General features: G+C 38.6%; 1 protein-coding gene across 3 annotated transcripts in view; it reads left to right on the plus strand.

Annotated features, from left to right (window-relative positions):
- GPD2 (glycerol-3-phosphate dehydrogenase 2) overlaps positions 1-15,314 on the plus strand; it is a 172,266-nt gene that overhangs the window by 121,609 nt on the left and 35,343 nt on the right. For all 3 annotated transcript variants that reach the window (XM_055121701.1, XM_055121700.1, XM_055121702.1), the window contains exons 7-9: positions 2,958-3,122; positions 4,118-4,262; positions 13,969-14,162. In XM_055121701.1, coding sequence (XP_054977676.1) covers positions 2,958-3,122; positions 4,118-4,262; positions 13,969-14,162 — 504 coding nt within the window. The remainder of the gene's footprint in view (positions 1-2,957; positions 3,123-4,117; positions 4,263-13,968; positions 14,163-15,314) is intronic.

A 15,314-nucleotide genomic window follows, 5' to 3' on the forward strand; every position in this document is an offset into this window, starting at 1 on the left:
GCTATGTATCTCCCTTTGAGTGGTAAATCACATGGGGATTCCTGGGGTCTAAATTCTGTGAGGATCGAGATCCCATGTATCTGTTCCAGCATACCTCTCCTGACCTGTCATAGACCCTAACTCACAGCTAAGGTTTAGTTTTATTTTTAAGTGGAAGGTTATTTGGTTGAAAAGAGCATGAAAAACAAACAACAAATGTTCCAGATATGATTACCCAGAAGAAAGAATAAATAACCTTTTTCACGGAGGGCTGCAGAGTGCGGGAGACTTCATAGATACGAAGAAGAATTAAGAATGGGAAGAATTGAGAGTGGGCAATGTCAAAGGGGTGTGAAACCATGAATGTCTAGGGAATTTCAAAAAAATCTGACAGTCTTGGATAACAAAAATAAAGTGATAGAAGAACTGTGACACTTGATGATCCTATCATGAAAGACCTTCATGATTTGAGTCAGGGCAAGTGTTGTGGAGTCTTTGGGTAGACAGTCAAATGTCCATATTCAAAGAAAGTTATTTCTACTCACATAGAGAGCTGAAGTTAGTCTTGCTTACCCTTAAACATTATTCACTGTCATCCCGTTGCTCATCGATTTGTTCGAGGGGGCACCAGTAAAGTCTCTCATTGAGAGACTTATTGTTACTGTTTTTGGCATATCCAATACGCATGGGTAGCTTGCCAGGCTCTGCCGTGCGGGCTCGATACACTCGGTAGCTTGCCGGGCTCTCTGTGAGGGGCGGAGGAATCGAATTCAGGTCGGCTGCGTGAAAGGCGAACGCCCAACCACTGTGCTATCGCTCCAGCCCCTTAAACATTATTGGGATTTGAAAACTCATTGGAGTAACATTGCTCAATATAGAAGCAACAGTACTGATCTGATAAGTTGTTTCTTCGGCAGAGGGAAAAGGTGGTATCTTTGGGCCTCACCTGATAGTGCCCAGGAGCTGTCCTGGGCTCAGTGCTCAGGGTTGACCCCCTACCTGGTACTTGGGATACCACACGTGGTTCCAGGGATCTGAACTGGGTTGGGACCAACACAGTTGTATGCAAAGAAAGTGTCTTAATTCCTATACTATCTCTCTGGCCCTCTGATAAGTTTTATTATTATAAAAATATATTAAAGGAATGGCTTTGAATTTTTAAAGCTTTGAGTTTTATTCACAGGTGACGGGCTAACAGATATATATCACTTTAGAAAAGAATGTGTCATTGAACTGATGGAATTTCTCCCTGTTTCCTTTGTTCAGTGACTTCACTTAGAAATTAAAGAATTGATTTATACATAGATTTCAAGAGATTTGTCCTGTGTGTCAATCAAGGGACACCTTAAATGGATGAGTTTTCCTATTAAACAAAAAATGCCTTGAATTTCTTAAACCATCAAGTACTTACCTCTGTAAGTAGGGTGTTTCATTCTTAGGTGCATACATACTAGAAAGATTGGGTGGGATGGGAATTCTGAATTTAGATGGTTATTTCTATAACTTAAAGTGAAGATATAATAATTTAATTTTTGGATTATTTGTGTGTATTTAAATTTGTGGAGCATAGTCCAATATTAAATGAAGCCACAGTAACAGTTTTTTAAAAACAACCTTAATACTCCTACTGACTTCTAATGGCAGCTGGAAAATGAGGGTGAGTTGAAATTTATAGAATTGTCTCTTCTGTTTTCCCTCATATAGCTCATCTATTATTGCTATTCTGTGTGCTTTAAAAAATAAATAAAAACAAACTTTCATTCTTTTAATTTTGGCTGAAATAACTCTTCCTCTGCATTAGAGTTTTAATTTATATTCTCCACTTGATCAAGGGTTTAATGTTAAAGGAAAGGTTCTTGGATGATTGTGTTAGTTCAGTGACTTTAGAATAAGATGTTGGTAGGGAGGGCTAGCAGAATCTTTGGTCGTTGATTCTCTCTTTATAACTTTGCCCTTTTAGGTAGAACAGATTACCCGTGCAGGGCTTCTTGCCTTCACAGAATGAATCACAAGGAAGAAACTTTACATAAACCATTTATACTAAATGTTTGGTATGCTGGCAACATAAATCAACAACAATATCCATTACAAATTCATCCCTTTATCAGTATTATCTTGATAGAACCGATCCCAATGTGTGGGAGTTTGAACCCTGCTTCAATACATCTCACCCAGGGTAATTAATTATTCAGGGCACAGAGAACCTGGCCCTTGCAATGTAGAGTAATTCTTCCTGGTCAGCGTTAACTCCACTGGCAATAATAAATAGAAAAAGTCTCCAGTGATGCCAGTATTTTAAAGTGATTAATCATCTTCCCCCTCTCCTCCCCCTTAGTTTTCTTTAACTAGGATTTTTCAGCAATAAATCTTTAACAATACAGGTAGGAATTGTTCTGTAATTAAATTTTGCTCTCCTTAATTTCTTACCTTTTATGTGCATTTAAAGAGAAAGTTACATTTTAAGGAGCTCTGATGAAAATTCAAGCCAAAAAAAAAAAGACCCTTTTATAGAGCACGGAGAGATTCTCTATGAAAGATTAAGCTCCTGGGTTTGAATATTAGAGAGCACATACGCCTAAAAATTGTTAAACAACACCAGTTGTAGTGTCAGAGATTCTGAAGTTTTAAATCGCTTCACTTTCATGCATACCGGTTGTCTGTGCTAGGGGAAGTCTGACATGTACATATGTTCTTGAGCTGAGAGAATAATTGCTTGTTTCTTAACTTTCGGATAATTGGCAGGAGTTCTGTAGCAGAGGTATATTTTCCACTCTTTATGAGGTACACAGAGCAGGTAAATTCCTGGCAAGGAAAGATCATGCATTTTATAAATCATGCCCTGTAGGGCTGACCAGCCATCATGTATATTCTGGATGACAGGGACATATGTGACATATCTGTTGTGACACACTTCTGTAGCACCAGTCTGTGGCTCGAGGTGACTCCTGTCTCTCTGCTGATGTTTTTCCCTGCTGCAGGACAACACAACGATGCACGGATGAACCTTGCCATTGCTCTCACTGCTGCCAGGTACGGGGCTGCCACAGCCAATTATTTAGAAGTCGTGAGTTTGCTCAAGAAGAAAGACCCCCGCACGGGGCAGGAGCGCGTGAGCGGTGCACGGTGCAAGGATGTGCTCACAGGTATGCCGTGCCTCGGGGAGGGAGTTCTTTCTTAGAAGCATCTTGTCTCGCTCCTATAATGACTGAATTATAATTTTTTTGTCACTTCTCTTTTATGTAAGTCAGACTTCAGAGTCCTATTAATTATATTCCTTATTGTCAACAATGATTGGCTTAACATGAAAATTTCCCCTTGTGGGACTTGGCAATTTTCCTCTTTTGTGTTCAATAATAATAATACCGATACTAATAAATGCCCACAAAATTCTCACAGCTATGATTGCGTTCCGTTTTCTTCATAAAAACATGTTATTAATAAAATTAAATAACTGTGCAAGTTTCAAAGTATCATTTAGATGACAGAGGCAAGTGCATTTGCAGGTCATTAAAGTCAATCACTTTAACTTCGGTTAGATTTTTTTCATGCTTGTGCAGGTTCTCTGGTCACCACCGTATAGGCGGAGTTTCAAACCTGCCTCCTTCGTGTGAATGAAACCAGCACTGAGGAATAGATCTTCTCATAGCAAGTGTTGAGATATTTGTTTTGTTTTGTTTTTTGTGCCACACTTGCAATGCTCAGGGGTTATTCCTGGCTCTGCACTCAGGAATCACTCCTGGCTGGCTTGGGGCACTATAAAGGACACCCAAGATTCAACCCAGGTCATGGGCTACCCTCTGTAGTATCACTCTGCCCACAGTGTTGGTCCATTTGAGTACTTGGAAAAATGGGGCTGTTTACTTGTCCCACTTCCTTCCCAATGTAACACTTTGATGTTACATTCTCTTCGAACTTGACAGCTGAAATGAAAAATGTGGCAGGCTTTTCTCTGATTTGGACTGATGTTTAGCAGATTTACTCAGGTGTAAGTCTTTATAATGGCGTTTCAGTACCAGGCACCTCATATCATGTGGAATGCAATATACTTTGCTATTAGTTACGTTAATAGATGGATTTATAATACAGAGCATCAGAGAACAGAGAAATAAGTGGGTAATTGATGCTCTTTCTTTCACAGGGAAGGAATTTGATGTGAGAGCCAAATGTGTTATCAATGCTACGGGACCTTTCACAGATGCCGTCCGCAAAATGGATGATAAGAATGCAGCAGCTATCTGCCAGCCTAGTGCGGGGGTGCATATTGTCATGCCTGGCTACTACAGGTAACATTTTACACTGTGGTGATCATTGGCAGAGAATGTAGGCCACAAAGATGAGTTTCTATTGTTTTCCTTAGCCCATCTTTCCTAATACTAGATGGTTGAGTTTGCTGTTCAAAACAAGGAAGTATAAGCCGAAGGAACATTTCCAAAACTCATAATAGAATCTAAGATTTGAATACTTTTTAGCTTTTACTACAGTACTTTTTCGTAAGTGTTAATGATTTGCGATTAATTTTCAAATTTTGTTTAGTGATTTTTGGAGACTTAAAAAACTTATGAGATTTTCAAAAACAAGCTTTTTACAAAGGACATATTTTTATTTAAAACATTAAGAAATTAGGGGGCCGGAGTGATAGTACAGCGGGTAGGGCGTTTGCCTTGCACATGGCTGACCCGGGTCTCATCCTTGGCATCCCATATGGTCCCGCAAGTACCGCCAGGAGTAATTCCTGAGTGCAGAGCCAGGAGTAACCCCTGAGCATCGCTGGGTGTGACCCAAAAAAAAAAAAATTAAGAAATTATTTTGTTAAATACTCAAATGCTCTTATAAAGAATTTCAAAATGAAGAGTCCTTGGGTATTAGAACTTTTAAAATGTATTTTGAAAAATATTGAAAAAATCATAACTAATCTAAACTATCAGTTTACAAAGATCGGTAGGTAGGAATAGAGATGAAAATAACTATTAAAATCATTTAAAAACCAAAAATGAATGAAAATTAAAATTAAAGCATAACTAAGAAAAAATTTCACTGAAGATTCTTTAAGCAAGTGACATATTTGTACATAATGGTGCTTCTAAACTTTCCTACTTTAGTGTATATTTAGAAAAAAATTAAAAAAAATTTGCATCATACCCAGTGGTTCATAGGGCTTTTTCCTTGTTCTGCGCTCAGAGATAACTCTTGATGTTGAGGGGACCATTATATAGTGCTAGGATTCACACTGGGGTCTGCAGCATGCAAGAAAAGTGCCTTACCTCTGTACTATCTCTCCAGCTTCTATATTTGAAATGTTTAATAATTAAAAGAACCACTTAAGGACTGGAGTGATAGTACAGTGGGTAGAGTACTTACTCTGCTTATGGCTGGGTTTGATCCCTGACATGCCATATGGCTTCCAAAGCCCTCCAGGAGTGATCTTTGAGTTCAGAGCTGGGGTGACCACTGAGCATGACCCAAAAAGCTAAAGAAACAAACATAAAGGAGAGAAGTAAATTCATCTCAATGTTTGCTTACTAAAAAATAAGTTTTCAAGGGGGCTGGAGCAATGGCACAGCGGGTAAGGTGTTTGCCTTGCACGCAGCTGACCCGGGTTCGATTCCCAGCATCCCATATGGTCCCCTGAGCACCGCCGGGAGTAACTCCTGAGTACAAAGCCAGGAGGTAACCCCTGTGCATTGCCGGGTGTGACCCAAAAGCAAAAATAAAAAAAAGTTTTCAAAAAACGGTTCAGGCATGATTAATCCATTTATTTTGTGTTGGAGTAAAAGTAAAGAGAGATGGTACAGAGATTAAGGTGCATGTCTTCTGTATGGCCAACTCTGTTTCCATTCCCAATAGTACAAAGTCTCCTGTAAACCACTGAATGTGGTGCTGGAGGCCCCTGACCACTGCCCGAATGGCTTGGTCAGCCCTTGCAATATCACATAATCACTTGGAGAGTCCCCAGTGCTTTTTGAGTACCACTTAGAAGCCCCCAGCCCTGCCCAAAAAGTAAAAGAAGCAGCAATAAGCAAGATTATCTAGTTTAAGTTTGAGGAAGTTTTCCCCCTAGGTTGTGGGTGTTGTTTTCTTTGTTTTAACATCTTTTAGAACAGAGTACTTATGTAATACCTACATTGTAAGCAAACTCATTATCATTGTTACATTTGTCTAGAGTTTACACATTCAACATTTTCTTTTATGTATTTTGTTTGTCTTTCCTTCACTATTATCTCATATCATAGAACATTTATTATTCCTATTTGGTTTTTTTTTTCTCAGTTCCACCACTTGGTAATGTTGTTATTTAGGACACACCATTTCATTCTGTAACCTCTAATTATCCCATAGAAATGGGAAGACATTCTACTTTTTCGGGAATTTATAGAGACAGTACAGAAAGTTAATATCTGGCACCAAAAGGGTTTGTTCCTTGAATTACATTTTTACACTTCTCTAAATTTGGCTAACTACTCTTTTCAGCTTTTAGTTATTTATTATTTTTTAAAAAATTTTTTATTAAAAATTAGATATTGAATTCCCATTTGACCCAGCAATACCACTGCTGGGAATATATCCCAGAGAGGCAAAAAAGTACAATCGAAATGGCATCTGCACATGTATGTTCATCGCAGCACTGTTTACAATAGCCAGAATCTGGAAAAAACCCGAATGCCCCAGAACGGATGACTGGTTGAGGAAACTTTGGTACATCTATACAATGGAATACTATGCAGCTGTTAGAAAAAAGGAGGTCAAGAATTTTGTAGTCAAGTGGATGGGCATGAAAAGTTTCATGCTGAGTGAAATGAGTCAGAAGGAGAGAGACAGACATAGAAAGATTGCACTCATCTATGGTATATAGAATAACAGAGTGGGAGACTAACACCCAAGAACTGTAGAAATAAGTACCAGGAGGTTGACTCCATGGCTTCGAGGCTGGCCTCACGTTCCGGGGAAAGGTCAACTCAGAGAAGCGATCACCAACTACATTGTAGTCGAAGGCCATGTGGGGGAAGGGAGTTGCGGGCTGAATGAGGGCTAGAGACTGAGCACAGCGGCCACTCAACACCTTTATTGCAAACCACAACAGCTAATTAGAGAGAGAAAACAGAAGGGAATGCCTTGCCACAGTGGCAGGGTGGGGTGGGGGGGAGATGGGATTGGGGAGGGTGGGAGGGACACTGGGTTTACGGGTGGTGGAGAACGGGCACTGGTGAAGGGATGGGTTCCAAACTTTGTATGAGGGAAGTATAAGCACAAAAGTGTATAAATCTGTAACTGTACCCTCACGGTGATTCTCTAATTAAAAATAAATAAATTAAAAAAAAAATTTTTTTATTAGTGAATCACCATGAATCACAGTTATAGACATACAAACTTTTGTGCTTGTGTTTCAGTCACACAATGGTTGAGTACCCATCCCTCCACCAGTGCCCATTCTCTACCATCAATGGTCTCAGCATCCCTCCCACTATCCCTGCCCATCCCCTCCACCTCATCCCGCCTCTGTGGCAGGGCATTCCCTTTAGCTCTCTCTCTCCTTTTGTGTGTTGTGGTTTGCAATAGAGGTATTAAGAGGACATCATGTTCAGTCTATATTCTACTTTCAGCTCACATCTCCCATTAGTTCTTTATTATTATGATAGTGCCTAATTTATATAAATTTTGACAATGAACCATTTGAACCATTGCTTATTTTTTTTCATTTGCCCTGTTCATTACTACTGCATCAGCATCTGGTGACCAGTAAATATTTTTTAATATAAAAACTACTAACTTTATTGTGTGTGCTTGCCCAACTTGAAACTATTGATGTTTTTATTTACTTATTTATTATTGTTTTAAATTATTTTATTGAATCACAATGACATACAGTTACAAAGTTGTTCATTGTTTGGGTTTCAGTTCTGTAATGTTCCAACACGCACCCCTTCACCATGGTACATTTTCCACCACCAATATCTCCAGTTTTCCTCACTCCACCTGTTGCCTGTTGCCTCTATAGCAGGCACTTTTCTTCTCTCTCTCTCTCTCTCTCTCTCTCTCTCTCTCTCTCTCTCTCTTCTTCTTCTTCTTCTTCTTCTTCTTCTTCTTCTTCTTCTTCTTCTTCTTCTTCTTCTTCTTCTTCTTCTTCTTCTTCTTCTTCTTCTCCTCCTCCTCCTCCTCCTCCTCCTCCTCCTCCTCCTCCTTCTTCTTCTCCTTCTTCTTCTTCTCCTCCTCCTCCTCCTCCTCCTCCTCCTCCTCCTCCTCCTCCTCCTCTCTGTCTCTCTGTCTCTGTCTCTCGGGCATTTACAGAAAGGTTATCATGTATATCCCTTTACCTTCTTCTGTTGATGTTTTTAAATTAAAATTTTTAACATAACACCTATAAAGGATATTTTTAATATATAGAAGTTAAACTAGGAAAACACGGTCAGACAGAGAGAGTTCAGTGTGTTGAGCATGTGTTTTGCATTCAGGAGGCCCAGAGGTGCAGTATATATTGCGCTTTTTCAAGTTTCTTTACCTACTTAGCTAGTTATATAATAACCCCAACTACCATTTCACATGTAGAATGGTTTTGTGCCATGGTATGGCTTTCTTTTTCTAAAAAAAAATCAATAAAAGCTTTTTTTTTAAAGATATTTTTCTGTTTACATTAAAAATAGATAAACCTTGAATTTTCATCAAAGTTATGCTATACAAAAGCAGCAGTAATTTAAATAACTGAAAGATAGGAACATAGTTGTCATCTTCTTCTGTCCCACAGATGCTTTTTACTATTGACAAGAAGTCAATATTTTTTGCTATAATGTTGTGTGTGCTTACTGTTAGCTCCTAGAGTGATTGTTTACTGTTAGCTCCTAGAGTGATTACTGGTGCCTGCTCGAGCAACTCGATGAGCTACAGAATGACAGTGATACAGTGATACAGTTGATAATCTATTTTATTTATTTATTTATTTATTTATTTTTGTGTATATGTGGGTGGGACAGGTGTGAATAAAACTAGTGGGAGGGTCCTTTGGTACGACTCGTTCAGTGTCTGAGAGCCCCCTCCCCAGCCTCCCGGATGGAGAGACGAAGAGACAGGGACCACAGACTGATGGTCAGAATGGCTCATTCATTTTCCCAGCTGAATAGCTTATATTCTGAGGGGGTTCGCGGTACAGGACTGCACAGAGGTGTGATCGATCATTTACGAAAGTAAAGCATTTCAACAGAGGCAATTCTTTCGGGGGACTAACTCAAGGAGACACTCTGAGTTCATACTGAGAAGTTTGCTCAGGGCTGACAAGCATCTATACTGCTTTCCGCTTTCTCTTACTGCTAGTACATATCAAACAATTAAGTTTACTTTTTACTAATATTTGTGCTTATTTGGATAAAGGCAAGAAGAGATATTGATTCTAAAACTTAGTTTTCTGGGCTCTGGGGAGGCAAGGTGCAGAAGAGTCTAAAAGCCCGCTGGACTTTTACTGTAAATTCCAGACTAAGTCCTCAGACCCGGTTAGCTTTTCCTACCGTAGCCATGGGGTCCTGTCTTTTAGGTTATTACAGCTTGTATCAAGACCATGCCTTATGATGTCTAAGACCGTTTCCATATTGATGCCCAAGTAGCTTTGTGGCTTGCCCCAGGTACATCCAGAGGTCCCTCAGTGGGACCCAGCTTTTTGGGGTGTTAGGAACCATAGCTTCTGAAGTCTGAGTCAAGTAATTATGAGGGATACCCAGGAATAAATATATTTCAGAGTAAATTACTCCCAAATATTAGAAGCATAACATTAATAGTTAAGCAAAGATCATTGCTCTATCATAAAATATGAAAAGGTTATAGGAGAAAGAGAAAAGCAAGTAATTCACTATAGATACAAAATCCAGAGTCACTGGAAGGTTTGATTTTATAAGTAACCAAGTGTGTCTTTGGGAATTTAGTACCTAACCGTAGGATAGGTAATGCCCAAAGGAAAGGTTAAAAATAAACTTGGGGGATTAGGAGTTTTTATAAGAGCACTGTAGGCTTCTCTGGGAGGAGGAAAAGGGGCAATTTACTGATGAGGCCTGGAGCACTTAGGGTTAATTTCCATTCCAGGAAGGAAATGAGGGAGCCATATGCAGTGGCTCAAACCAGTGTTGGCTACATGCAAAGCCTTAACTACTGCACTATCTCTTCACCTCTGATACCCATTTTTTTTAGGGGGGCAGGTGCAGGTCATACCAAGCAGTGCTTAGGGCTTACTTTTGGCTTGCACTCAGGAATCACTTCTGACAGCCTGGGGGGACTATATGGTGCCAGGAATTGAACCGGTATTGGCCACATGCAAGGCAAGTATCCTACTTGCTGTACTATTGCACTGGCCCTTGATATCCATTTTTAATCTAATGTGCGATCTTAACCAAATTAACCCTTTATAAGTAAACAGTATTATCCCCTAACAGGCAGTTTGCATTGGTAATTGCAAAGTTACTTGCAAGTGGATTCTTAAATTTGTATGCTATTCATTAATAATATCATTGCCTTCCCTCTGTGCTCTTTAATTTTAAGTTTGACACATATGTCTTCACTTAAGCAGTTGAATTTTTATGGGTTCCAGATATGCGTGTGTTGGATACCATCACCTTCACCCTTTAAACTGCTTTTTTTTATTGCATTGAATGATTGTAATGGATACAACACATGTTTGCTTTCCTAATAACATTATATGTAGATGGCTGAGTGTTAGAACTCTAAGTTGAAATTTATGAGGTTTATTAAGGTAGACATGTGTTATATGATCAATTAAATAGTCATATGTAAAATATACTAACAGGGAATCTGTTTCTTAAACATTGAAATATAGAATTTATCCTTTGGTTTCAATATACAATAGTATATTGAAAAGCTTATTGAATTGAGTAATTAAATCAAGTTGAAAACATATTTTTTTATTGTTTGTATTGCTGGGTTGCAGACCTAAGACCTCACACATATAGGAGAAGTAAGTGCTCTTACCACTGAGATACTTCCCAGCTTTCAAATTGAAAGTTTAAAATCTTGAGTTTTGGGGGCCAGAGCGATAGCACAGTGGGTAGGGCGTTTGCCTTGCACGCGGCCGACCCGGGTTTGATCCTTGGCATCCCATATGGTCCTCCAAGCACCACCAGGAATAATTCCTGAGTGCAAAGCCAGGAGTACCCTGAGCATCACTGGGTGTGACCCAAAAAAAGAAAAAAAAAAAAACCTTGAGTGTTAAGTTTAAACACGTTCCCAAAGTTATCGATTTAATGATACACTCTTGCATATCAACCCAGGATCAAATTAGAGGCTGACCAAACATGTAATTAACTGTAGCACTGTAGCACTGTCCTCCTATTGTTCATCGATTTGCTCGAGCAGGCACCAGTAACGTCTCCATTGTGAGACTTGTTACTGTTTTTGGCATATTCGAATATGCCACAGGTAGCTTGCCAGGCTCTGCCATGAGGGTGGGATACTCTTGGTAGCTTGCTGGGCTCTCCGAGAGGGACAGAGGAATTGAACCTGGGTTGGCCGCATGCAAGGCAAATACCCTACATGCTGTGCTATTGCTCCAGTCCATGTAATTAACTAGATTCTTTTTTTTCTTTTTGGGTCACACCCGGTGATGCACAGGGGTTACTCCTGGCTCTGCACTCAGGAATTACTCCTGGCGGTGCTCAGGGGACCATATGGGATGCTGGGATTCGAACCCGGGTTGGCTGCGTGCAAGGCAAATGCCATACCCATTATGCTATCGCTCCAGCCCCAAGATTCTTGAAATATTTTTAAAGCATCTTATTACAAATACAAAGAAAAAAATACAGCAACAGAAACTAAAAGTACTTGAGCCTTGTAATTTAAAAATAAATATGATTGAAAGTAAAATGATTTTCTCCAATAACTGAGTCAAAATATCTTTGTTGGAGGGTTTAAAAACTTGATATAGTTTTTGCTGAGCACAAACTCCTTTGTCCTTAAAGAACATTCTAAATAACTATTTATTTTTGCAAAGACCACATAGACATGGGAAGCATTTCAAAGGTCTGTGAGTCTTTTCAAGGAAATACATAATACTCCTTATGGCTTAAAATAAAGAATATTTATTATCTAAGTTGTTTGTGAAAATTTTTCATAAAATATTTTGTTTGCTTTTGATTATAAACAGTTGTTGGTCTCTCATCCTTACATATTTGAATCAACCTAGGTTTAAAAGAATTTTATATATGGAAATGAACATAAAAAGTTTGACCATATGTTCTTCTAAATATGTGGGTACAGGAAGAATTTCTTGTCACCACATAGAATGGTGTTTTCTATTTAAGAAATTACATTCATTAGAATCTGAAAATACATTTACAGAAAATACCTTTAACACTGACTTGTTATGAAAATTTTGTCATATTGTAACATTTCTCTCATGATTTATATATGAAAAAATGAGATTCACATTCCTCTCAGCCCTTCAACAAATTCTCCAGTTTATTCGAACCATTAGTGAATACAACAGCCTCTAGGGAATTAATTTATTTCTAGAGACTTGATAACACAATTGACAGGTTTTGTTAGTGTTTACAGTTCTGTATTCTTTCTTTTAAGTGTGTTTTATAATATTATAAGTGTGACATTGAATATTTTAGTGAAAACTGTGATTAAGACTTTGGAAGATCTTATATACTGTGTTAGAAGTGCATCCTTGAATCTTGAAATAACTGCACAGTATACTAGCATCTTCTGTTTTCTACAAGATTTTTTTTGCTAAGATATGCTTCTGTCCTTTGACCTTATATTAGTACATTGTTATTTAGGCAGTAGTAGAAAACAATTCTTTTTTCTATGGAGGTGCTTCTTGTATAACTGAAATAAAATAAGAAATCTCATATTTGGTGAAGTGGTAGCAGTTCCTGTTAGCACAAAGAGTAAAGAACTTTTGATTACATTTTAGTTTCTGGAAAGTTAGGCCTTTCACTTTTCTCATATACTTCTCAGACCTGCTGAAAGATGTGTCAAATGTCAAATGTCCCAGGAAAATTGTTTTCATAGACTTGAGAAAAAGGTTGAAGATCTGTCCTTAATTGACCACCATAGAAAGAAATTATTAACATTTATCCTGTTGGCATTATCTGATGTGAGTGGTCCAAGAGACATTAAAGCCCTGCATTGAAAAGAGATGTCCACTTTCTTTTTTTTTTTATATTTTGCTTTTTTTCAGGGGGCAGTCACACCCAGCTATGCTCAGGGGTTGCTCCTGGCTCTGCACTCAGGGATTACTCCTGGTGGTGCTTGGGGGACCAGATGGGATGCTGGAAATTGAACCTGGGTCGGCTGCGTGCAAGGCAAACGCCCTACCTGCTATGCTATTGCTCCAGCTCCCAATGTCCTCTTTCTTTTTTTTTTTAAATTTTTTTACTATTTATTTATTTATTTATTTATTTATTTATTTATTTATTTATTTATTTATTTATTTATTTTTTAAAACTTTTTATTAAATCACCATGTGGAAAGTTACAAAGTTCTCAGGTTTATATGTCAGTTATACAATATTCAAACACCCATCCCTTCACCAGTGCCCATATTCCACCACCAGAAACCTCAGTATACCCCCCGCCCCCACCCCCTACCCCCTACTGTATAACTAATGAATTTCACTTCATTTTTTCTTTACCTTGATTACATTCCATAATTCAACACAAAACTCACTATAGTTGTTGGAGTTTCCAACCAATAGAGACAGACCTACTCAATGTCCTCTTTCTTAATAAGCCTTTACTTATTAAAGTGGAGAATACTTCTTCTGCTGTGCGGTATTATTATTATAATACTTCCCATGCTTTCTTGTTATGACAATTCTCTCAGTTAGAATTAATTTCTAAATTAAAACAGAAGCAGCAAAAGTAATAGATCATGTATTTCTTATTTGCTTATATTAGAATTGATGAGTAAAATACTCTTTATCACATATTTATAAAAACGGTTAAATTAAAATTTTCTAATTTAAGGAATATTCAACCCTTTCTCTTTTCTCAGCCCTGAGAGCATGGGACTTCTTGACCCAGCAACCAGTGATGGGCGAGTTATTTTCTTCTTACCCTGGGAAAAGATGACTATAGCTGGAACTACTGACTCTCCAACAGATATTACATCCCATCCTATTCCTTCAGAAGAAGATATTAACTTCATTTTGAATGAAGTACGAAACTACCTGAGTTGTGATGTAGAAGGTAATGTATGCATTTTTAAAAAAATTTATTTATTTTTTAATTAGTGAGTCACAGTGAGAGTACAGTTACAGATTCACACATTTTTATGCTTGTTTTTCCCTTATGCAATGTTTAAGAGCCCATCCCTCCACCAGTGTCCATTCTCCACCTCCAATGAACCCAGTATCCCTCCCACCTACCCCAGTCCCATCCCCCCACCCCACCCCACCCCACCCCACCTCTGTAGCAGTGTATTCTAATTTGATATCTCTCTTTCCTTTTGGGTGTTGTGGTTCCAAATAGGGGTATTGAGTGGTCATTCCGTTCAGTCTCTAGTCTACTTTCAGCACACATCTCCCTTCCCGCACAGGATCTCCAATCACATATTACTTGGTGTTCCCCTCTCTATCTGGGATGACTTTCCCCCAGTGTGTGAGGCCAGCTTCCAAGCTATGGAGCCAACCTCCTGGTATTATATACTACTACTCTTGGGTATTAGTCTCCTACTCTGTTGTTCTATATTCCACAGATGAGTGCAATATTTCTATGTCTGTCCCTCTCTTTCTGGCTCATTTCACTTAGCATGATACTTTCCATGTTGATCCACTTATATGCAAAGTTCATGACTTCATCCTTTCTAACAGCTGCATAGTATTCCATTGTATAGATGTACCAAAGTTTCTTTAACCAGTCATCTGTTCTCGGGCACTCGGGTATTTTCCAGATTCTGGCATCAATGGGGAAAATCTAAGGGCCTTTCCTGTATGCATTCTTTTAAGCTGCCCTTCTTGTCCTCTTTCGGAACTTTTCTACTTCTCACTGGGTGACTGCTGTGTCTCACCTGTATCATCTCCGTACTTTATCTGCTCTAATTTTTCTGACTGACTTCTTCGAGATTTAGGAGGACTAAATTATAACACAACGGGAAGAAGAAGCGCTCTTTTTCACCTCTTCTTTCTATATCATGGTTTAATCTGTACTTTTTTCTTTCTTTTTTGAAAAAATCGATTTATCGTCAGTTTAAAATCTAATTTCTGTTTAGTCTCACACCTTTATATGGGTATATACCTCACCACACTTACCATCAGAGTTCTAGTACCATCCCCACACCTAAAGGCCCTCTTTTCATTCTTCCCATTCCCCTCATCTTTTCCTCTTTTCTCTGAGTCTCCG

This window comes from Sorex araneus, chromosome X, assembly GCF_027595985.1.
Source record: "Sorex araneus isolate mSorAra2 chromosome X, mSorAra2.pri, whole genome shotgun sequence".
NCBI classification, from domain to species: Eukaryota; Metazoa; Chordata; class Mammalia; order Eulipotyphla; family Soricidae; genus Sorex; species Sorex araneus.